The sequence below is a fragment of the Hylobates moloch genome, unplaced genomic scaffold (assembly GCF_009828535.3).
Source record: "Hylobates moloch isolate HMO894 unplaced genomic scaffold, HMol_V3 SCAFFOLD_17, whole genome shotgun sequence".
NCBI lineage: Eukaryota > Metazoa > Chordata > Mammalia > Primates > Hylobatidae > Hylobates > Hylobates moloch.
The window spans coordinates 80786236-80809803 of record NW_026652292.1 but is presented as its reverse complement, the minus strand read 5'-3'; the positions used below and the strand labels follow the sequence as shown (position 1 = coordinate 80809803).

The 23568-nt window shown below is 56.7% G+C and overlaps 1 protein-coding gene across 2 annotated transcripts in view; it reads left to right on the top strand.

The window, feature by feature from the left end:
• The first annotated feature begins 13262 nt into the window (after positions 1-13262).
• The window catches only part of DOK7 (docking protein 7), a 41083-nt gene continuing 30777 nt past the window's right edge, over positions 13263-23568 (top strand). The window contains exons 1-3 of one of the 2 annotated variants that reach the window (XM_032135189.2): positions 13263-13351; positions 13423-13468; positions 22976-23206. In XM_032135189.2, coding sequence (XP_031991080.1) covers positions 13298-13351; positions 13423-13468; positions 22976-23206 — 331 coding nt within the window. In that variant the 5' untranslated portion in view covers positions 13263-13297. Of the gene's footprint in view, positions 13352-13422; positions 13469-22975; positions 23207-23568 lie in introns of those variants that run through there. The other variant, XM_032135187.2, reaches the window with a different exon arrangement.

Below are 23568 nucleotides of genomic sequence, written 5' to 3'. Positions count from 1 at the left end.
CCCGGCCCACGCCGCCTGGCCCCTGCCTGCGGCCCCGCCTTCCCCGCCAGGCCACGACCAGGGCCCAGGTCTATGCGCAGCAGGTCTCAGGCTGCCGTTCTGGAGCCCGCACGGTTCTCAGTGGAGATGGAGCCTGTGGCCCCACAGCGGGGTCTGGCCCCACGGCCCAGAGAGTTGTCAGGGGATCAGGTCTGGGCCTCTCCAGGCCCCAGCAGAGTCCAGCCCCCTCCCAGGCCAGCGCCAGGCCAGGGCTCAGCACCTGGGTTGTCCCAGGGAAGGAAGTGGAAACCAAGTCCAGGCCCCCAGGTGTGGAGGGGTCCGATCCACGTGGTGCACGGAGTATTGAACCCACAGAAGAGCAGCCCCACGGGAACACCTGCAGGCCGTCATTGGCCTTCCAGATGGCAGCCCGCCTGACCGAGCCTGGGCTGCACTTCCCGGGAGGGAGGAGGCTGAGGGAGGGGCCCACGTGCCAGATGGGGCCCAGTTAGAGGGTCATTGCTGGGCTGGCAGAGGCTGTACCCTCCCTCCAGCCAGGGAGGACAGGAGACAGGAGGAGGTGGGGCCAGAGGGCAGAGAGGGTGGGAGTGTGGCGGGTGGGGGGCAGGCCTCCTCCCTGCTCCGAGGCACCCAGGACCTTCTTTCCTGGGCCTCACCTCCTTCCTGGCGTCCTGGTCTCGGGGAGGCAGTGGTTTGCAGTTATAGCTGTTCCCTTTTGTCAGGCGCCCCTTCCTCAGCAGATTGGCGCCGCCCCGGCTGCACAGGAGGCTGGGAGGGCAGGAAACGGGGCATCGGGGCCACACAGTTACTGCCCCAAGCAAAGCCGGGTTCTGAGCAAAGAGGGAAGAGAGACACGGCCAGGCCCTTCTCCGCATGGCCCCTGCTGCCGTGCACGGGCCTCAGAGCCTTCGAGCTCATGGAACGAACTCGTCACTGAAGACCCCTGCCCCCGCCACAGTGTTGGTGCAGCCTGGGCAGTGGCTGGGGGACTGAGGCTGGCGCCCGTGCCCCAGGATCCTGAGAGTGGAGCTGCTCTTCCTCCTGAGTGTGAGGGCCTCCAGCAGCCAGTTCTGGGGCTCTGAACTGCACGGCTTCAGCCCCACTTCACTCACATCCGATGTGAGCCGTCCCTGACCCTTCCCCCATGAGCGGTGAGCATTTTCACACGCTTGCCCGGTCTCTGTTGAGATCAATGTACACATTTTCCCTTTGGCTCCACTAACATGATGACTTCCATGATAAGTTTCCTTCCTGCCTCCCTCCCTCCCTTTCTCCCTCCCTCCCTCCCTTTCTCCCTCCCTCCCTGCCTTTCTCCCTCCCTCCCTGCCTTTCTCCCTTCCTTCCTCCCTCCCTCCCTTCTTCCTTCCTTCCTTCCTTTTCTTCCTTTCTTTCTTCTTTCTTTTTCTTTCTTTCTCTTTCTTTCTTTCTTTCTTTCTTCTCTTTCTTTCTTCTCTTTCTTTCCTTCTTTCTTCTTTTTCCTTCTTTCTTTCTGAGACAGGGTCTCGCTCTGCCACCCAGCCTGGAGTGCAGTGGCACGATCTCGGCTCACCACAACCTCTGCCTCCCAGGCTCAAGTGATTCTTCTGCCTCATCCTCCCGAGTAGCTGGGATTACAGGTGCCTGCCACCATGCCCAGCTAATTTTTGTATTTTTAGTAGAAATGGGGTTTCACCACGTTGCCCAGGCTGGTCTTGAACTCCTGACTTCAAATGATCCACCCGACTTGGCCACCAAAGTGCTGGGATTACAGGCATGAGCCACTGTACCCGGCACATGATAGGTTTTCTAACTCAGGTTGGCCTTGCATTCCTGGAGTGGACGGTATTGAGCTGGAGTGCGAGCTGGGGTCTTCCCTTTGCCCCTCCCGCTTGTTCCTTGCTTGTTCCCCTTGTGCTGTGCCGTGGGAGGCTGGCCTCTGTGGTCTGCAGTGGGCTGTGCACTCTCTTGTTTCTTCTTGCGCTATTGGGAGCTCCAGCAGGAGATCAGAGGCAGGGGAGAGAGACTGGGCGTGTATTTTCCTGGCTCCCTTTCTTTGGGGTCACCTCAGTGTTTCAGGTGGAATTATGTCCTTCTAGAATTCATATGATGGCTGGGTGCAGTGGCTCACACCTGTCATCCCAGCACTTTGGGAGGCCCAGGTGGGAATTCAAGACCAGCCTGGGCAACACGGTGAAACCCAGTCCCCACAAAAAAATTAGCTGTGCGTGGTGGCACGCACCTGTAGTCTCAGCTACTCAGGAGGCTGAAGGGGAAGGATCACCTGAGCACAGGAGGTGGAGGTTGCAGTGAGCCAGGATCACGCCACTGCAATCCATCCTGTTTTAATAAATTAATTAATTCATATGTTGAAGTCCTAACACCTAGTAGCCCAGCATGTGACTATATTTGGAGATAGAATGTTTAAAAAGGCAATCAAGTTCAAATTAGGTCATTAGGATGGGCACTAACTCAGTATGACTGGTGTCCTAACAAGAAGAGGAAATTTGGACTGTCCACCTGAAATAAAAGGATCAGAATCCAGTCTAAAAGAGCGTGTGCAGGCGTGAAGCTGAAAACAGCCACGTGGGACACACAGACTGCAGAGGATTCGGGCCCGCACCCCAAAGCCAAAAAGTGAAGGTGCTGCTTCTACAGGCAGAAAATAAACAAACTGAACAGGGTTACAGTGCTTCCCATGCAAGGCTGGTTTATGAGTCGCAGCAATTTGATTAATCAGCTTGTTTTCTTTTCCTTTTCCAACTTGAAAGAGTCTATTGAACGTTCTGTCTTAGACAACGTGGTGGCCAGTGAGGTCTCTGTGTAAGAGAAGTCAGAGGGGAGCAAATCCACAGTGAAGATCAACATGAAGACGGAAGGGGTCTTCCCTGGTGTCCTGTAGTCTTTTATAACATTTTACAAAGCAACTTAGGTAAAGAAAAGGCTAATCTATAATCAGAGGAATAAAGGTTACAGCTGCCTAAGCTACAGCTGCCTGTCATATGCAACTCAGGTCCTATAATCATGTTACTTGAAGATGCAAAATAATTTAAAGTTCCAACAGCTTTGGTTTTGAAGGGCTTCTTTTTACGGGACGCAGACATGTACAGCGGGAAGGCGATAGGATACACCTGGAGAGAAGATGGCCGTCCACAAACCAGGGCCAGAGGCCGGGAGCAGGTGCCCCCTGCCGGCCTCCAAGGGAGCCAAGCCTGCTGCCACCTGGGTTTTGGACTTCTGGCTTCCAGAACTGCGAGGTGAGAAGCTTCTCTTGTCGAAGGCACCCAATCTGTGGTAGTTTATTATGGTCCCGTAGCAAACAAATACCCTCAGGTTGGCTGCATCCTGGGAATGAAGGTCAGCGCTGCTCTCAAGATGTAAATGACTTTCTCCTTCTGAGGCTCCGGGGTCCGCTCCCGCCATTGCTAGCATTCTAGAGCTGGTGTGGCCCCTCCACCTTAACCAGCCCTGGGCTCCTGAGTTTCTGACTGTGATTGTCCACATTTTGACCACAGCTTTGTATATAAAAACCCTCCTTGAACTGTTCCACCGTGTGTGCCTGCCTATTGGGACCCTGACTGATACATGCTGTACTGGTTTTCAAAAACTTTTTAAAATTTATATTTTATTTAGGATTTTGCACTTACGTTTATGAGATTGGCCTATAATTTTCCTTTCCTATATTCTCTGAATGACTGTTATCAAGGCTATCCTAGCCTCATAAAATAAGTTCTCCTTTTATCAAAATTCACTGGAAAACTCTCTATATAGTTAGAAGGATCTATCCTTTGGAAGCTAAATGGAATTCTCCCATAAAATTACCTGTCTTGGTGTTTTCTTTACAGGATTATATTTAACTACTGATTCAATGTCTTTAATAGTTATGGGACTCGTTTTATTTCTTCTTGAGCCAGTTACAGGAAGTTATGCTTTTATAAATACATCTGTCAGCCAGGTGTGGTGACTCATGCCTGTAATCCCAGCACTTTGGGAGGCCGAGGCAGGTGGATCACAAGGTTAGGAGTTTGAGACCAGCCTGGCCAACATGATGAAAGCCCATCTCTACTAAAAATACAAAAATTAGCCGGGCGTGGTGGCAGGTGTCTGTAATCCCAGCTACTCAGGAGGCTGAGGCAGGAGAATCGATTGAACCTGGGAGGCGGAGGTTGCAGTGAGCCGAGATCCTGCCACTGCACTCCAGCTTGGGTGACACAGCGAGACTCTGTCTCACAGAAAAAAAAAAAATTCATCTGTCTAATTTTTTATATTCATTGACATAAAGTTGTTCCTGGTTGTGATGGTTAATATTAAGTGTCAACTTGACTTATTAGTTCTGTCCCTCTAGAGAACCCTAATACAGAGTTTGGTGCCAGGAGTGGTTCTAGAAGAACAGAATATTAAGGATGGAGTTCTTTTGTTGGTTTTGGGGTTTCTGGAGTTGGCTGCTTAATATGATTCAGCCCAAAAATGCTAAGGACTGTACTTCTAATGGTATGGAGAACAATGATAGTCCTTGGCATGAACTATTTAGAGAGTTAGGCAAACTAAATGCATTTGACGCTCTTGATTCACTACTCATGAGAGGCGAGGAGTTTAGTGACTCTATACATAATATCTGCGACCATATGTGGAGAACCAAAGAACAAATGAAGCTGGTTGGTTGCTCCTAAAGTTCAGTGGACAAAGTGATGAACTCAGGGATTCTCACTCTCAGCTTCAGAAGCAGATACTGAGCCTCAAATCTTCTAAGATTGCCCTCAGTGAGAGTCTTATCTCCTGTAGAGAAAGAGCTGAAATCGTGGAAAAACAGACACAAGCTCTTACTATGGGAGTGACTGACCTGCGATGAAAGGTACGTGCACAGCCTCGCCAGGTGCCCACTGTTAAAGTGAGGGCATTGATTGGAAAAGAATAGGACCCTGCAACTTGGAATGGGGTTGTGTGAGAGGACCCTGATGAAGCTGGGGACACTGAGTTTGTAAACTGATGAACCTTTTTCACCAGAAGAAACAGCTTCCCCATCCCCAGTAGTGGCAACATTCCCTCCCCAACCCAGGCTGCCATCAGCCTTTCCACCTTTGTCTGAGGAGATAAATCCTGCTCTGCCTGAGGCAACAGTGATGGCCTCCCCTGAGGCAGTTGCCAGGCAAGATAATGTTGATTCTCCTGAGGAGCCACCCCTAACACCCCTGTTTGTTTCTCGACCTATAACTAGACTAAAGTCCCAGTGGGCGCCTAGAGGTGAGGTTGAGAGTGTGACCCATGAGGAGGTGTGCTACACTCGAAAATAACCATTTGAGTTCTCTAATTGATATAAACAGAAATCTGGAAAACAGGCATGGGAATGGATATTAAGGGTGCGGGATAATGGTAGAAGGAACATAGAGTTGGATCAGGCTGGATTTATTGATTTGGGCCCACTAAGTAGGGACTCTGCATTTAATGTCACAACTCAGGAGTTCAAAAAGGTTCTAATAGTTTATTTGCTTGGTTGGCTGAAATATGGATTAAAAGATGGCCCACTGTGAGTGAGCCGGATATGCCTGATCTCCCTTGGCTTACAGGAAGGGATCCAAAGGCTTAGGGAGATTGGGATGGTGGAGTGGATTAGTCACTTTAGACCTACTCACCCCAGCTGGGAGGGTCCAGAAGATATACCCTTGACCAATACCTTGTGAAATAGATTTTTGAGGGCAGCACCTGCATCTTTGAAGGGCCCTGTAATTGCCCTTCTCTGTATGTCAGATCTAACAGTGGGAACCACAGTCACTCAACTACAAAATTTAAATATGATTTAATGGGATGATGGGAATAACTGGATCCTGAGGTGGCAGGGGCCAAGTGGCGGCACTCAACCATCAAAGGCAAGGTGGGCACAGCTACTGTAATGGACAGCAGAGGCAAAGTGGCAATCAGAATAGTCTGACTCGTGTAGAGCTCTGGCATTGGCTAATTAATCACGGTGTTCCTAAAAGTGAAATTGATACAGAGCCTACTGTAATCCTGCTTAATTTATATAAGCAGAAAACTTCTAGGTCAAATGGACAAAAGACTACTATGAATTATAAAAACAGAGAATCACAGCCCTTCAATCAATTTCCAGACTTGAGACAGTTTATAGACCCATAACCCCTTGAATGAAGGGGAGGCTGGGTCCCCTTGAGGAAGGACTCCACTACACTACTGACAATTTATACTGTTAATCTTTCTTTCTTTCTTTCTTTTTTTCTTTTTTTTTTTTTTTGAGATGGAGTCTTGCTCTGTCACCCAGGCTGGAGTGCAGGGGCGCAATCTGGGCTCACTGCAAGCTCTGCCTCCTGGGTTCACACCATTCTCCTGCCTCAGCCTCCCAAGTAGCTGGGACTACAGGCGCCCACTACCACACCCAGCTAATTTTTTGTATTTTTAGTAGAGACGGGGTTTCACCGTGTTAGTCTGGATGGTTTCGATCTCCTGACCTCGTGATCCGCCAGCCTCGGCCTCCCAAAGTGCTGGGATTACAGGCATGAGCCACCACGCCCGACCTATGCTGTTAATATTTCTCCCATCCTTCCCCAAGGAGACCTCCAGCCTTATGCCAGGGTAACTGTGTTGGGGAAAGGGAAATGATCAGACATTTTGGGGACTACTGGACACTGGCTCTAAGATGACATTGATTCCAGGAGACCCAAAACGTCACTGTGGTCCTCCAGTTAAAGTAGGGGCTTATGGAGGTCAGGGAATTAATGGAGTTTTAGCTCAGATCTGACTTACAGTGGGTCCAGTGGGTCCCCGGGCTCATCCTGTGGTCATTTCCCTAGTGCCAGAATGCATAATTGGCATAGACATACTTAGCAGCTGGCAGAGCCCCCACACTGGCTCCCTGACTGGTAGAGTGAGGGTTATTATGGTGGGGAAGGCCAAATGGAAGCCATTAGAGCTGCCTCTACCTACAAAAAGAGTAAACCAAAAACAATATTGCATCCTTGGAGGGATTGCAGAGATTAGTGCCACCCACCATCAAGGACTTGAAAGACGCAGAGGTAGTGATTCCCACCACATCCCCGTTCAACTCTCCCATTTGGCCTGTGCAGAAGACAGATGGTTCTTGGGGAATGACAGTGGATTACCGTAAGCTTAAGCAAGTGGTGACTCCAATTGCAGCTGCTGTACCAGATGTGGTTTCATTGCTTGAGCAAATTAACACATCTCCTGGTACCTGGTATACAGCCATTGTCTTAGCAAATACCTTTTTCTCCATTCCTGTCCATAAGGCCCACCAGAAGCAATTTGCCTTCAGCTGGCAGAGCCAGCAATATACCTTTACTGTCCTCCATCAGGGGTATATCAGCTCTCCGCTTTGTGTCATAATCTTATTCGGAGAGACCTTGATCGCTTTTCGCTTCTGCAAGATATCACACTGGTCCATGACATTGATGACATGATGGTGACTGGATCCAGTGGGCAAGAAGTAGCAAACACACTGGACTTATTGGTGAGACATTTGTGTGCCAGAGGATGGGAAACAAATCCGACTGAAATTCAGGGAACTTCTACCTCAGTAAAATTTCTAGGGGTCCGGTGGTTTGGGGCCTGTTGAGATATTCCTAAGGTGAAGGGTAAGTTGCTGCATTTGGACCCTCTTACAACCAAGAAAGAGGCACGATGCCTAGTGGGCCTATATGGATTTTGGAGGCAACACATTCCTCATTTGGGTGTGTTACTCCGGCACATTTACCAAGTGACCCTTCCGAAAGGCTGCCAGTTTTGGATGGGGTCCAGAACAGGAGAAGGCTCTGCAACAGGCCCAGGCTGCTGTGCAACCTGCTCTGCCACTTGGGCCATATGACCCAGCAGATCCAATGGTGCTTGATGTGTCGGTGGCAGATAGGGATGCTGTCTGGAGCCTCTGGCAGACCCCCATAGGTGAATCACAGCAGAGGCCTCTCAGATTTTGGGGCAAGGCCCTGCCATCTTCTGCAGATAACTATTCTCCTTTTGCAAGACAGCTTTTGGCCTGGTGTACTGGGCTTTGGTGGAAACTGAACATTTGACTATGGGTCATCAAGTCACCATGCGACCTGAACTGCCTATCATGAACTGGGTGCTTTCTGACCTGTCTAGCCGTAAAGTGGGTCATGCACAGCAGCATTCCATCATCAAAGAGAAGTGGCATATATGTGACTGGGCTCGAGCAGGTCCTGAAGGCACAAGCAAGTTTTACACGAGAAAGTGGCTCAAATGCCCATGGTCTCCACTCCTGCCACCCTGCCTCCTCTCCCCCAGCCTGCACCAATGGCCTCATGGGGAGTTCCCTATGTTCATTTGCTGCGGTTTGCCATGGTTACTAAGGGACCGAACAAAGGAGGATGAATGTAGAAATGAAAACAAGAAACAAAAGAAACTATTTTAAAGGAAGGGCAAGGGGAAGAAGAAGGCTCCCAGTTTCTAGTGAGCAAGGGCAGCCACCCTGAGCTTCTATAGCCCTTCATATTGGGTAGAAAGAGCAGGGAGCAGGAGGTAATGATTGGTCAGCTCCTTAATTGATCACAGGTTCACATGATTGCTAACAGGCTTCATAGTTGCCTAATCACAAGAAACACTTGTGCCTGGGTCGTGACTGCTCTCAGCAGTCCTTCTGGGCGGCATATGCAGTTTGTCAGTTCAGCAACAACCTGCTTTTATGAGAACAGTTTGCTGTTTGCTCATATAGCCTCCAGTGGTATACTGAGTTGATCATGACCCTCACTCTTTCGGCCTGCAACAGTCATTTGACGGAGGAAGAGAGGACTAGTGCCTGGTTCACAGATGGTTCTGCACGATATGCAGGCACCACCCGAAAGTGGACAGCTGCAGCACTACAGCCCCTTTTTAGGACATCCCTGAAGGACAGTGGTGAAGGGAAATCTTCCCAGTGGGCAGAACTTGGAGCGGTGCACCTGGTTGTGCACTTTGCATGGGAGGAGAAATGGCCGGGTATGTGATTATGTACTGATTCATGGACTATAGACAATGGTTTGGTTGGATGGTCAGGGACTTGAAAGAAGCATGATTGGAAAACTGGTGACAAAGAAATTTGGGGAAGAGGTATGTGGATGGACCTCTCTAAGTGGTCAAAAACTGAAGATATTTGTATCCCCTGTGAGTGCTCACCAACAGATGACCTCAACAGAGGAGGATTTTAATAAGTAGGTAGGATGACCTGTTCTGTGGACACCACTCAGCCTCTTTCCCCAGCCACCCCTGTCATCGCCCAATGGGCCCATGAACAAAGTGGCCATGGTGGCAGGGATGGAGATTACACATGGAGATTCAGCAACGTGGACCTCCACTCACCAAGGCTGACCTGCCACTGCTGAGTGCCCAATTTGCCAGCAGCAGAGACTAACACTGAGCCTCAATATGGCACCATTCCTCAGGGTGATCAGCCAGCTACCTGGTGGCAGGTTGATTATATTGGATCTCTTCCATCATGGAAAGGGCAGAGGTTTGTCCTCACTGGAATAGACACTTAGTCCTGATGTGGGTTTGCCTATCCTGCACGCAGTGCTTCTGCCAAGACTACCATCCATGGACTCACAGAATGCCTCATCCACCATCATGGTGTTCCACACAGCATTGCCTCTGACCAAGGCGCTCACTTTGCAGCTAAAGAAGTGTGGCAGTGGCTCATATGCTCATGGAATTCACTGATCTTACCACGTTCCCCATCATTCTGAAGCAGCTGGATTGATAGAACAGTGGAATGGCCTTTTGAAGTCAGAATTACAATGCCAACTGGTGACAATACTTTGCAGGGCTGGGGCAAAGTTCTCCAGAAGGCCATGTATGCTCTGAATCAGCATCCAATATATGATATTGTTTCTCCCTTAGCCAGGATTCACTGGTCCAGGAATCAAGGCACTGAAGTGGAAGTGGCACCACTCACCATCACCCCTGGTGATCCATTAGCAAAATGTTTGCTTCCTGTTCCCACGACATTATGTTCTGCTGGCCTAGAGGTCTTAGTTCCAGAGGGAGGAATGCTGCCACCAGGAGACACAACTATTCCATTAAGCTAGAAGTTAAGATTGCCACCTGGACACTCTGGGCTCCTCCTACCTTTAAGTCAACAGGCTAAGAAGGAGTTACGGTGTTGGCTGGAGTGATTGATCTGGACTATCAAGACGGAATCAGTCTACAACTCCACAAAGGAGGTAAGGAAGAGTATGCATAGAATTACAAAAGATCCATTAGGGCGTCTGTTAGTATTACCATGCCCTGTGATTAAGGTCAATGGGAAACTACAACAGCCCAATCCAGGCAGGACTACAAATCACCCAGACCCTTCAGGAATGAAGGTTTGGGTCACTCCACCAGGAAAAAAAAACATGAACTGCTGAGGTGCTTGCTGAAGGCAAAGGGAAATGGTGGAAGATGAAGGAGCAAAGGCACCTCTTACGTGGCGGCAAGCAAAGAACATGTGCAGGGAGCTGCCCTTCATAAAACCATCAGATCTCACGAGACTTACTCACTCTCATGAGAACAGCACAGGAAACCCCCACCCCCCATGATTCAATTACCTCCCACTGGGTCCCTCCTACAACACATGAGGATTACGGGAGCTAATGAGATTTGGGTGGGGATACAGTCGAACTGTATCAGGCATCCTATGGGCAGGTCAGAAGTGTTGGTCACCCCTTCCACCCATGCTTTACTGGCCAGAACTCACTCATTCAGCCTTACCTGATGGGGGGGGGGGGGGTGGCACTGGGAAACGTGGATGCACGAATGGGTGTGACCACAGGGTACAGTGCTTGCCACGCTCAGCTGACGTGTTTCTCTCCCACACACCAGGCCACTTGGAGATGCAAGACAAAGCAGCCCACCCCTGGTCCCCATCATCCCCTTGGAATCACCTTGGAAAACCCTGGATCATTTTGAAAGACGCTCATGGACGTCATCTCATTGGGGATCATCACAGTATCAAGGTAAAAGAGGAAGCTGAGACCAGTAAGATAACATGGTGGCTAAAGGTGGTGTGGCTAGTCAGGGACAGGTCCCTTGGCCACAGAGCCACTGGCGGGTGGCAGTGCGCCACGACCATGGGGTCTGGCAGAGTGGCAGTGTGCCTGGCCACAGTGTCCAGCAGCAGCATGGCAGCCGCAGCAGGGCTCTGTGGTCAGACAGGGGTGCCGCTGTGACCTGAGACTGTGGGCTCCTTTGAAGGTGGTGACCCTGCCCCTCGTGTGGAGCCCAGCTGTGCTGTGGGGCCAGGCTATGGTGTCCTCCTGTCTCAGGATGTGACTCTGTTTTCACTGCCCACCAGCTCTCCAGCCTTCCCCTTGGTTCTTGGAGACCTGATTTGCTTCCAATCAACCCCTTCGTACTCAGTGGCCAGCCTATTTCTCCATTTGCAACCAGCAACCCTGGCTATAACTTGTGGGGAAACTTCTGGCTATAACTTCTGAGGCACAGAGCGGGGCAGGAGCTTGCCCACGGTCACAGAGCTCTTGGCCAGTCTGGGAGTGGCAGCCAGGCCACCCCCTCCTCCTGCAGGAAGCTTCCTCCACCTTTCAGCAGCCCTGGAGCCGCATGGAGCAGGGAAGGGAGTTGTCTACCCTCCGGCATCCTGTGTGTTCCAGGCTGTGTGGGAGCAGGTGCAGCTGCCAGGCATGGCAGGAGCCTGGGCCTGGGCCAGCACTCAGGAATGCAGCGGGGCCCTGCCCCTCCCTGTAGGGATGAGCAAGTGCCAGGCGCCCAGGGCAGCGGATGTGTCTGCGGCTACAGCCCCAACGGCCCCCGCCTCCGCACCGGCTGTCCTGGGCCAGCCCCTTGGGGGCCTGGGATGTGTGGGGAGCATGAATGGGGCTCTGTGGCCCAGCAACTGTTCTGCGGAAGGCGGCTGGTGGCTGCACAGGTGACTGCGGGGGTGGGTGGGGGATGCAAAGATCTGCTTCCTGGGCCTGGTGCTCCCCGCCTTGCATGAGGCCCTGACAAGACATCACCGAAGCATCAAAGCCAACCCTTGTGGCCCACCAGAGACCTGTCTCTTGGATCACAGGGGCAGTGGGGAGGGGCGCCAGCCGATGTGGCTCAGTCCTGGCTGTGAGGCCTCACGCTGCCCTGATTCTGTTTCCTCCTCAGTACGAGGCAGACAGAGCCCAGCCTAGGGTCTGGATGGGATGAAATGAAGACGTCTCCTCCCTAATGGGACACGGTCTACCCCTTCCCTCTTCTCCCCTGAGAACTGTCAGCCCTGTGAGGACGGGGTCTAGGGTAGGGCATGTGGATGGAGCTTCGCTGTTTGTCCAGGTGCTTATTTTCTAGGGTGCCATTGCCCCTCCCCACTGCTGTTCCTGCATCTGCCGGGTGTCCCCAACCCCACGGTGGTGGAGGCCGTCTCTCGGATGGGGCTGACACCCAAGGCATGGACCTGCCAGGTCCCCCAAAGCACATGGCCTGTCTCCAGAAGGACCTGGGTGTGACATCTGATGCCCAGGCCAGAGCTTGGGGACAGCTGGACTGGAGCCACAGGATCACGGAGGGGGAGTCCAGAAATGCAAAGTCCACCCAGCTGGGAGGGCTGCTGGCGGGTCCTTTACAAAGCAGGCAGCTCCTCTGCCCATCGGAGCTGGCTGGCCTAACCAGGGCCTGCTCTTGCCTGGGGTTGGGGGCAGAAGAGGTGGAGACCTGGGGCCCCGAGGTGGCACTGTGGGTCCTGGACCCGCCCACCCGCACTGGGGTCCCTGCAGCCTTTTAATGGGAACAGAAATGGAGGAAGAGACAGAGGCTGCCAGGGGCCCCCTGACCCCTACTGCCTGCCTGGGGAGGGGTCACCTCAGTGTGGGGGAAGCCTGGGGACGTGAGCATCCTAGGCCTGGCCTGCCTGTGGCCAGTCTGTTGTCGGGGTGTCTGGTGACCCCTGGGGTAGTGGGAGGGGTAGATGCCAGTCTGGGAAGCCGGATTGGTTGAAGACCAACTTGAAAGTTGGGAGCAGTGCCCAGAGTGGGGCCGATGTCTGCTGGGTGGTTTTCTCTGCTTTTTGAAAAACAAGCCCCCGCCCGACCCTCCCGCCCCAGGCGCTGGTCTGAGCGTCTGAGCCCAGATGGTGCGCTTGCTCCACAGGGTGGGCGGCTCCGGTGGCTGCCGCGGGACGGTGGGGCCAGAGGGGCCCGTGGGGGTGGGGGAGCCGCCTGCAGGAGAAGGGGCCCCGCCCGCGCCGGCCCTGGAGTCGCCGGTGTCGCCGCCCTGCCTGCGGTCCCGCCCTCCTGGCCCAGCCCAGGGCCCTGGGAGCTATTTTGAAAGTGACCCTGGGCTGGGGCGCCGGGGCGAGCGCGGCGGCGCGGAACCATGACAGAAGATGACCGAGGCGGCGCTGGTGGAGGGCCAGGTCAAGCTGCGGGACGGCAAGAAGGTCGGGGCGCGTCGGGGGCGCGGGGGGGCGCGGGCGCGGGCGGCGGCTCACGCTCTCCCCTGTCCCCGCAGTGGAAGAGTAGGTGGCTGGTGCTGCGCAAGCCGTCGCCGGTAGCAGGTGAGCGGGGCGGGCGGGGAACGGTGGGCGCGGGGGGCCTAGTGACAGGGGTTACCGAGGCCTGGGGCAGTAATGCCAGCTCGCCCGAAATCGCCGCTGCTGTCACCCCGCCGGGAAACCCGAGAGCCCCGCGCGGACCCGGACCCCACGGCGCCCCTGGGAGCGCAGGGGGGGCCCAGGACGGAAGACCCCTCTTTCCAGCAGGGCAGACTGAGGCCCGAGGGGCTGCCAGGTGGCCCTGTAGGCGGAGGGGATGCAGGCCCTGAGCCCCCCAGCAGAGCAGCAAGGGGCCCCCCAGAAGCAAAGCCCCACATGCCTGAGGGTTGAGCTGTGCTTGTGGAAACGCTCAGAGCAGGGCCCCGGAACCCAGCCTCCAGGGGTGCTGCGTGGGTGAGCGCTGACCCTGGGCCCCTCCCAGGCAGAGGAGAGGCTGGGCTGCGGTGGGGCAGGGCAGAGTGACTGCGACATTGCTGGGGGAACAGTCCTCTGGGAGGAGGCAGGGGTCCCCCGCAGTCCCTGCCCTGAGCCAGCACCCCAGCTTGGGGAGGGCCAGCATGGAGCCCCCAGGTCTGGCAGCCCAGGCCGCCTGCAGCGCTGGGCCTGTAGGGAGGGCTGAGCCGGGCCTGCAGCTGCTCCAGAGGACAGGTGCGGAGGAGCCAGCCAGGCCCGGTCTGGGTGGGATGCTCGGCCTGCGTGCATGGGGGGCTGTACGCCGTGGGGCTGCCAGAGCGTCCTCCAGGATGGGTGTCTGTGGCTCCCAGGGAGGGTGTGGGGCAGGGATCCCTCCTGGGTCCCCTCTGCAGGGCCTAGGTGGTCCTGGAGGAAGGCACTTCCTGCCTGCCTCCACCTCCCCTTGCAGGGCTTGGGCTGCACGCTGGTCACTTCTCCACTCAGCCCTCTGTGCCCAGACCTCCTGCCTGGAGCTGTGGGGGCACCAACAGAGCCTGGGAGGGCGTCTTTGTCCTCAGGGGCTGCAGAGACCTGGTATAGGAAGGGATGGGGTCTGGGCAGAGTGAGAGTCCCTGCCAGGCTGGGGCGGATGACAGGCTTTAGTCAGCTGTGGCTGGGCTGGGGCTGTGGTGGGGCAGGTGATGCTTGGTGGATGGTGCTGGGCTGGAGCTGGTGCAGACCCTCCAGAGAGGCCACAGCCCAGGAAGGCACCTGGGACAGCAGCCCCCAAAGAGGAGCATCAGGGGAGAGGTCTTTGTCCCTCTTGGAGGGCTTTTCTTTCTGAATCAGACAGTCCCAGGAGGCAGGGCCTGCCTGCCTCAAGAGGGTGTGCTCCCCGGGCCAGTGAGTGCCTGAGTGGAGTGACAGGAGTTTGCAATGGGTCCCCCAGGCGGGACAATCTGTGAGTCTGTGCGTGAACGTGGTGGCTCCCGAGCGTCCGCTGGGTTACCCCATATCCCGCGCAGTTGAGATCTGCAGCCTTGTGGGGCTGGCGTGGGAGGTGATGCGGGGTAGTGGAAGGTGCCATGCCCCCTCTGAGTGGACATTCATTCCGAGCCTTGCGGCCAGGTGTGCCTAGCACCCACTGACTCACTGGTCTGGGACCCATTGCTTTGGACACCTGCTTTCTGTGTTGGTCACTCCAGCAGCCCGGGGCTGAAACTGACACCCTGTGGGGTTGCCCAGAGGTGGGTCAGATGAGGTGATGGGACAGAACAGAGTTCTCACACCTACCTCCCCACCCTGACCAGGCCAGCCCGGCACCTCCTCTCTGCACAGAGGCCCTGATGCCTCTTCCCCCGGCCCCTCATGAGCCTCCCTGGATGCCACCCCCTTTGCCTTCACCCAGCTGCCTTCCCGCTCAGCGCTGGAGACCACCTCCCTTGTGGATGGGCCCGGCGTTGGGGGAGCAGGTCCCAGCCCTGGAGGAGCAGACAGCACAGACCCCGCGCTCCTGGTGTGAGGGAGAGAGGAAGGGTCCCGTCTGCTTCCTTGTAAGACAGGCAGGGTTCTTGTTGTTACCAGCGGTGATTTCCTTCTGGGAAGGGCCCGGATGTGCACCGTTTCCACTGGCACCTTTCTCCTCGCGTTTTTCTCAATCATGAGCACGTCTTTCTCTTATGACAAAGTTTAGCGAATGAAAGGGAAACCCCTTTTATCAAAGGGCTGCTCAGCCGTGGCACCCGGCATGGCCAGTGGACGTCGGGCCGTCTGCCTCGGTGTGGGACTGTAGGGTGCCCTGCAGTGGGACCACGTTCCTCGAGGTCTCCACCGCATCCTCACTGCGGAACGTGTGTCCGCGTCCCCTCTCTGGGCAGGGCCCCGGGAGAGGAGGGTGGTCTGTGTCCGGTCGTGGCCCAGGACTCACTGCTGGTGGCCCTGCATGCCGGCACCTGGCGCAGCCCCTCTCTTCTTCCTCCCTGGTGCGGCGGCTGGGGGTGACGAGGAAAGTGTTCTTGGCATTGTGTGGAGGGTGTGGCCCTAGGTCAGACGCTTGCGGGGGACCCGCTTCCCACGGGGCTGCCCCTGGGGGCTTCATCCAGCTCAGAAAAGCCACCAGGAGGGCCCGAGTCCTGGAGCTGGCAGGGTCTTGGAGTCACCGTGGCGGGGAAGCTGAGGTGCAGAAACCCGAGGGATCTGGTCCAAGACACAGACTACTGGGCAGAGCCCAGCTCCCCGCAACCAGCCCAAACCTCGCCCCCCACAGCTGGCTGGAAGTTCCGCGCCTGCCCCCGGGCTGATGGCTGGGCGCTCGCTTAGTCTCTCCTATCCCTGCTCTCGGTTCTAACGCTAGTTCCTGGAGGGCAGGGTCCCCAGTTCCTCGTCGCCCTCAAAGGCAGCCTGATAGGACTGAGCCCAGCCTGCAGAAGGGACCCCACGGAGACAGCGCAGGAGCCGGGAGCCCCCTGGCAGGTGCCCCGTGAGCCCCGGAGCTGCCCCATGGCTAGTGCTGTGCTGGGGCCCTGCCCTCCACAGTGGGCAGCTCTGCTAATGAGGGGCTGGGGGTGGAAACTGGGTCAGCCCTTCCTGAGCGGAGCCTTCTGGCCGTGGATTTCCTGTGCCTCTGCCTCCTTCCCCAAGGGACTGGGGCTGACATCCCAGCTGCGGGCTGAAGACCGGGCGTGGGTGGTGGCCAGTTATCCTCTCCCCATAGAAACATCAAGAACAGGGCGACCTTCCCTCAGCCCCTGTGTCAGGACAGGGAATCAGAGAGCTGGAGTTCAGCTCTCAGCTCCACGTGTGGGAGCAGTGACCTGGGACGGCTGCTTCCCTGCCTGCGTCCTCATCCACTCACAGGGCTCTTGAGGGCGATGGAGAGGTGGGCGCGAGGGCCCGGCCCTGGCATCCAGAGCCTCGTCCTGGGCTGCCCCTGGTGATGCCTGTGGTCTGGGGGGCCCGCCTGCACCACACCTCCAACACCTGTGCCGGGCAGGGGCGCCCTCATGTGTTTCCTTCCCGAACCACATTGTGAATGGGTCTGGGGCTAGGCACTGGATCTTGGTCTCGTGTGTCCTGGCTGTGGCCTGGCCCGAGGAGGCACCAGCAGGCCAGCCTGGTCGATGGCCGCCCCCCTTGCCCCTGCCCAGCTTCTGGGGGCGGCTCCAGGCTGCTGCACCCCCAGCAGGGTCTCCTCAGGCGGCTACCACCTGCGCTGCTAAGGGCGCAGCCTCAAGGTCACTGTGACCTCCAAGGGCTGTCCCACAGCCGCTTCTGCGGACTCCCATCGTGTTCAGTGTGGGTGGGAACTCCCCCACTGTGTCCCCGGCCCACACACGCCCCTGCCTTCCCTGGGCCACCACGCCTGCTCACTCCATCTTCCCTGCGGCTTCTCCCCTCCTCCTCCTTCCCTCCCGCCCTCCCGGCCCTCCGCCCTGGCTGTGAGGCCTTCCGTGTGCTCATGACTTCACGGTTATTTTTACATCTTCAGAAGCCTGCGTGCAACTGCCTGTGTGCATCGCCGCCCGGTGTCTGGTGGGCTTCTCAGCCTCACGTGTCCAGGAAAGACCCCCCACTCCAGCCCCCACCCCAGAAGGGTCCCCAGGCATCCCTCCTCCACCCAAGTCCCAGAGCTCATCCTGGATTCCTCATTTCCCTGTGGCTATGGAGGTGAATGCAGAGGGAGTGTGTGTGCACGTGCGTGTGTGTGTGTGAGGATGTACATGTGCACCTGTACACACCGTGGGAGCGTGTGCACGTGTGAGCAAGTGTGAGCATTTGGGTAAGAGTGAATGTGTGACTGTGCGCTTGTGTGGCTCTCTTAGCTCAGGCGGCTCTTAGCGAATGCCACAGCCTGGGCGGCTCAGACAACAGCCAGTCATTGCTCACGGTTCTGGGGGCTGGAGGCCCAAGATCAAGGCAGTCTGGGTGTGTGGTGAGGATCCGCGTCCTGGGTGTCTCGTGAGGACCATGTCCTGCTGCATAGGTGGCGCTTTCTCTGTCCTTATATGGTGTAGGGGGAGGAAGAGCCCTGGGGTCCCCTCATCAGGCACTGGTTGCATTCTTGAGGCTCCACCCTGATGACCTCATCACCTCCCAAAGGCCCCACCACCTAACCCATCGCCTTGGGGGTGAAGATTTCAACACCGGAATTTCAGATTCAGACCCCAGCACTAAGTGCATGAGTGCACATTTCTGTGTGTGTGTGCACAAGCATGAGTGCAAGTACATGTCTGTGTCCACGTGTGTGTGCACGTGCATGTGAATACCTGTGTGTGGGTGTGTGTGCAATGTGTTCGTGTATGTGTGTGCGTGCCTGTGTGTGTGCATGTATGAGTGTGCATGTGCCTGTGTGTGTCTGTGTGTATGAGTGTGTGCCTGTGTGTATGAGTGTGTCTGTGGGTGTATGAGTCTGTCCATGTATGGGTGTGTGTGCACCTCTGTGTGTGTTCATATATGAGTGTGCATGTTCCTGTGTGTATGCGTGTAGGAGTGTGTGTGTGCATGTGTGTGTGTGCGTGTATGAGTGTCTGTGTGCATGTGAGCATGCCTGTTTGTGTGAGTGTATGCCTGTGTGTATGTGTGTCTGTGTGAGTGCGTGCCTTTGTGCACGTGTATGTGTGTGCCTGTGTGTATGTGTGCCTGTATGTGCATGTATGAGTGTATGTGCGTGTATGAGTGTGTGTGCTTGTGTATGTGCATGTTTGTGTGCGTGTGTGCATGAGTGTGCGTGCCTGTGTGTGTGCGTATTAGTGTGTGCCTGTGTGTGCACGTGTGTGCCTGTGTCTGTGTATGTGTGTGTGCACATCTGTGTGTATGTGTGCATGTATGAGTGTGTGTGCCTGTGATTGTGCATGTATGTGTGTGCCTCTGTATGAATATGCATGTATGTGTGTGTGCCTGTGTGTGTGCGTGTGTGCACCTGTGTGAATGTGCATGTATGTGTGTGTCTGAGTGTGTGTATATGTGTCTGTGTGTGAGTGTGCGTGTGTGCCTGCTTGCTTCACATTGGTCTCCGTGCCTTGGCCTCTCCTGGTGCCTCTTCCCTCGTTTGTCTCCTTTCACCATCATGACCCGGTGCCCTCCACCCAGCCCAGTGCTGCTTGCCAGAGTCCCGGGGACCCTCCAAGTCCTGCAAAAGCCTTTCCTGGCCAGGTTGCAGCCAATGCCCAAGGGTGCAGAGCAGCCAGAGAGTGGGTGGGCAGGGCTGATGGTGGTTCCTCAGCCGCTGGGCGAGAGACTCCCAGGTGCCCAGGGCTCCTGGGAGGGTGTGGCTGGGGTCCTCTGGGCCTGGCCCCCGGGAAGCTGGCCGTGGCCATCCACTCCTGAGTCCCTCAGCCCCGTGTCTCCCCGGCACACGTGCTGTGTCCCAGGGAGAGCCCCTGTGTCCTGGGGCTCTGGTGTCCAGGCCCTGACCCGGCTTGGTCTCAGCCCTGGGCCTGGAGCTTCCGTCTCTCTGGCGCCAGTTCCTTCAGCGCTTTGCCCCCTGGCACTCCTCGAGAAATGCGCTTTAAAAACAGGATCGATTTATTGACTGTGATGAGGAGAAGGCGGCCTGAGCATGAGGGGGTGGGCGTCAGCTGCCGGAGAAGCTTCCGCCAGGCAGGAGGGGCGAGTGGGCCCCCAGCTCTGACCTCTCTGCTTCTGTTCATGTTTGAAAATGAAATCGGTGGTTTGGGTGGTCGTCAGTTTCCTGTGGCCGACAGAATAAAGCACCACAGCTGGGCCTTCAGACTACAAGAATTCGCCCTCTCAATCCTGGGAGTCAGAGCTCGGCAGTCGAGGGGGCCGTAGGTCCATGCTCCCTCCAAGCTTCCCAGAGGGGCTCCTTCCTGCCTCTCCCAGCTCCTGCTAGACACAGGTGTCCCTTGGCTGTGGCCTCAGCGCTCCAGTCCCTGCCTCCGTCCCCATTCAGGTGACCTTCCCTGTGTCTGTGCCTCCTGTTGTGCCCCTTACAAGGACACTTGCTGCTGTGTTCAGATAATCCAGCATCCTCAACTTGATTACATACGAGTTCCCAAATAAGGACATACAGGTTCCGGGAGTGGACACGTCTTGCTGGGGGCCACGCTCGGCCCCTGCACGTAAGCGCTCCTGGATTCTCAGGTGTTCCCAAGGTGCAGGCTGTGAGTCTGCATTTGTAGACAGAGTCCAGAAAAATCAGACAGGCCGAGGGGTGGCGTCTGTGAATCAGAAAAAGGTCTGAGAGTCGAGCGTGGGTTCAGCATGCGCCCCACCACCAGCCTTGCAGCGGTAGACGTCTAGGGTGGGGCCGGCTGGCTTGTGGAAGGTGTGAGAAGCCGTCGTGGCAGAATCAACTCTCGGCCAGGAGTCGGCTCACTGTGGTCTCTGGGCCAAATCCCGCCAGAACTTGTTTTGGTAAATAAAGTTTTATTGGCTCGCAGCCATTCCCACACGTGTCATCTGTGGCTGCTTTCCAGCTAAGTATCGTAACGGAGACTTTAAGCCCAATAAAGCCAAAAGGGTGATGTCGGGCTCTTTACAGGCAAGCTCCTGACCCCAGTCCTGACTGTATTATTGGGAATGTAACTTGTTGAACAAAGGAGGCGCTGCTTGGGGGCAGTGGAACGAACTGGTTGTCATGAGGTGCCGGAGCTGTCTGCCAGGGTGTGGCCAAGGTGCCACCACCACAGAGCAGGCCACGGGGGAGGAAAGGTCCCTGCCTGGCTTCTGGGCGATCAGCCCACCAAGGCTCCGAGGAAGCTGAGGCCCTCGAGATGGAAGGTGGCGGATGGTTGGCCAGTGAGCCCTTGCTGAGCGCTGAGGGTGAGCCACGGGCGACCTGGTCCCTCTGTGCATGGGCAGCCAGATTGCAGGGAAGCCAGCCCGGCCTTACAGCTGGTAATGCAGACAGACGTGTACCTGAATATGCAAGCATGTATTGAGCGCTTACTGAACGCAGGGCCTCCACACCTTCCTGCAGGTGGTTCTTACGGCATTGCTGCAGGTGCGGGTGCCACTGTCCCCAGGACACAGATGAGGAAACTGAGGCCAAGGGCCCAAGGCCATGCAGCTGGGAGGTCAGAGCAGGGATTCCCAGGGGCCTCGCCCTTAGGGGAAGGGAGTGAAGGGATGGTCTGTGTGGTGCGTGATTATCCTCGGTGGAAGTTTCTGCCACTCTCCGCATGGGTGTGGCCGAGCTTTTTAGGATCCTGAGAGGCAGAGGTGGCCCGGGCCCCCGCAGCGATCTCACAACACACTTCAACTGCAGAGGGGGAGGCTGCGGTGCAGTCACAGAGTCGGGGGCTGTGGGCTGTCCTCCGGCTCAAGCGGCCCTGGGGTCCCCGTCCTGCGCGGAGCCACCCCCGTGTTCATGCTGTTCCCACACACCGTCATTTCTGGGGTGCTCTGGTGATGCATTTGGGGGACATTGCTGTTATGGCCAATTCTGATTACGCCGCTGTGTTTGATTTCTCTCTCGGGGCCGGGCGTCCTGCTTCCCGCCTTGGAGTTTCCAGAGGGGGCCAGGAGATTGTCTGGAAAGCCTCAGCTGGGCAGGCGGAGTTCTGTAGGTGCGGGAATCAGGGGGCTTCTTTCTCCAATTGGGAATGCCTAGCTTTTTTCTAGCTGTAAACGTTTCAGACACTGCGGACAGATCCTCCAGTGGGAAGTGAACGCCCTGTTGCCGCATCCACACCGCGCCTTGCTTTTGTGAATCAAGGTTGCTGGCATGCGGCTGTGCCCGTGGGTCTACACACGGTCTGAGGCTGCATTCACGCAGCAAGGGTGGAGGTGCTGAGTAGAGGCCGCAGAGCCCGTGTGGCCCTGAAAGCTGCATGCTTGCCCTCTGGCCCCTGGCAGAGGAAGCTTGCTGACTCCTGGCCCCCGTGGTCACACAGGCTCCCTGGCTCTGCAGGCTGCAGCCATGTGGCCCAGGGAGGTGGGCACGGCTGGGGAGGGAAGCTGAGCACCATGTCTGCTCTGGACTCCATTGCAAAAATGAGTGTCTGAGTCAAATTCATTTGGGATTTTGGTTCTCATGTGGCTTTGTGGGGCCTGTGTGAAGAGTGAGCACCTGCTAGTCAGAGCGTCAGATGACACATCATTCTGCAATTCTCTTCTGGGACATTCTGCCCCATCTCCTCCTGCATGCTCACAGGGATCTGGGGTGTTTGCATGCGGTCCCAAAACCTACACCCTCGCTGAAGCCGGGTATCCTGGAGCCCAGCTGCTGGGGCCTAGGTGGGAGGAGGCCTGGTCGTCAAGCCTGGAGCCGTGCCGGGAGGGCCGGGAGTCTTCCTGCGCCGCCCTCTCTCCTCTCTCGGGCAGACCTGCTGCCCCCGCCAATCACAGGAGTGTCCCTGGGCCAGGTGGTTCGCCCAAGGCCACACAGGGACTGTGCTGTGCTGGGTTTGAGCTGCACCCGGTGGAGTGGACGGCACCCGCCGGTTGCTTGTGGTGACAGTGACGTTGGAAAATGGGAAGATGGGGGTGGGGACGGGGACCCGAATTGCCCTGGAGGGTCCGGGAGGCAGAATGCAGGCAGGTCCCCAGCAGCCGAGGAAGAGACCAGGGCCTGCTGCGCTGGGCAGTGGCTGGGTGGATGGAGGTGGGACCCAAGGCCCATTGACCTCCCGCACTCCCTGGGGCTGAAGCTCAGCCACACCCTGGGAACTAAAGGAACCAGGAGGGGCGGTGGGTCTCGAGGCGGCAGGGAGCAGGCACAGGTGTGGCTGGCAGGGTGGCAGGGTAGGAGTGGGCTGGCAGAACCAGCAGCCACCGGGCAGGCCCCACGCTGGGCCCCCAAGCCCCTGACCACAGATCCTGCAGTCCTCAGTGTGGCCCAGGGGGCTCCAGGGCCCGGGACTGGGCGAATCCGCTGGTGAAGGTCCAGAACCCAGTCATGGGAGCCAGCGTCGGGGGCTGGGCACAGACATGAATATTCTGGGTTCGTTTCTGCTCTTGCAGCCTGTAGGTCTTGCAAGGGGAGGGGATCGCCCCATTTTGTATGCCAGGAGTCGAAGCCTTGGTGTGGCTGAGTGGCTGGCTTGAGGTCATGACCCCAGCCCGGGTCTCTGCACTGTCACGGCCTCCCTGGGGACGCCAAGGGCGAAGGCAGGCGGCGCTGGCTGGCGTCCCTGACGGCCGTGCTCCTTGCAGACTGCCTGCTGATGCTGGTCTACAAAGACAAGTCGGAGCGCACCAAGGGCCTGCGGGAACGCAGCAGCCTGACGCTAGAGGACATCTGTGGGCTGGAGCCCGGCCTGCCCTACGAGGGCCTGGCCCACACGCTGGCCATCGTCTGCCTGTCCCAGGCCATCATGCTGGGCTTCGACAGCCACGAGGCCATGTGTGCGTGGGACACCCGGATCCGCTATGCGCTCGGCGAGGGTGAGTGATGGAGGCCGGGTCCGGGCAGGGGCTCCCTGCTCAGGTGTGCCGGGGCCCCTCACCAACGTGGGCCGCAGAGGCGGGAGCGGCTCCAGGGAACTGTGCAGGAAGATGGGACATTCATGGGTGCCTTAGGGTGGACTGAGCTCCAGCCTGGGGGTGCCCACCAGGGTTTGGGAGGGGGAGTCTGCTGGGCTATGGTGTCTTTAGAGCTCCCTAGCCTGACCGTTAGTTACAACTGGAGCCTTTAACCCAAGCTGGTGGCCTTTGGAGGGATGTGGCCTCTCAAAGCCCTGCCTTTACTTCCTACACTGGACAGTGGAGCCCAGAGCCTGGGTAGGAAGGAGAGCCCCAGGCTGGGC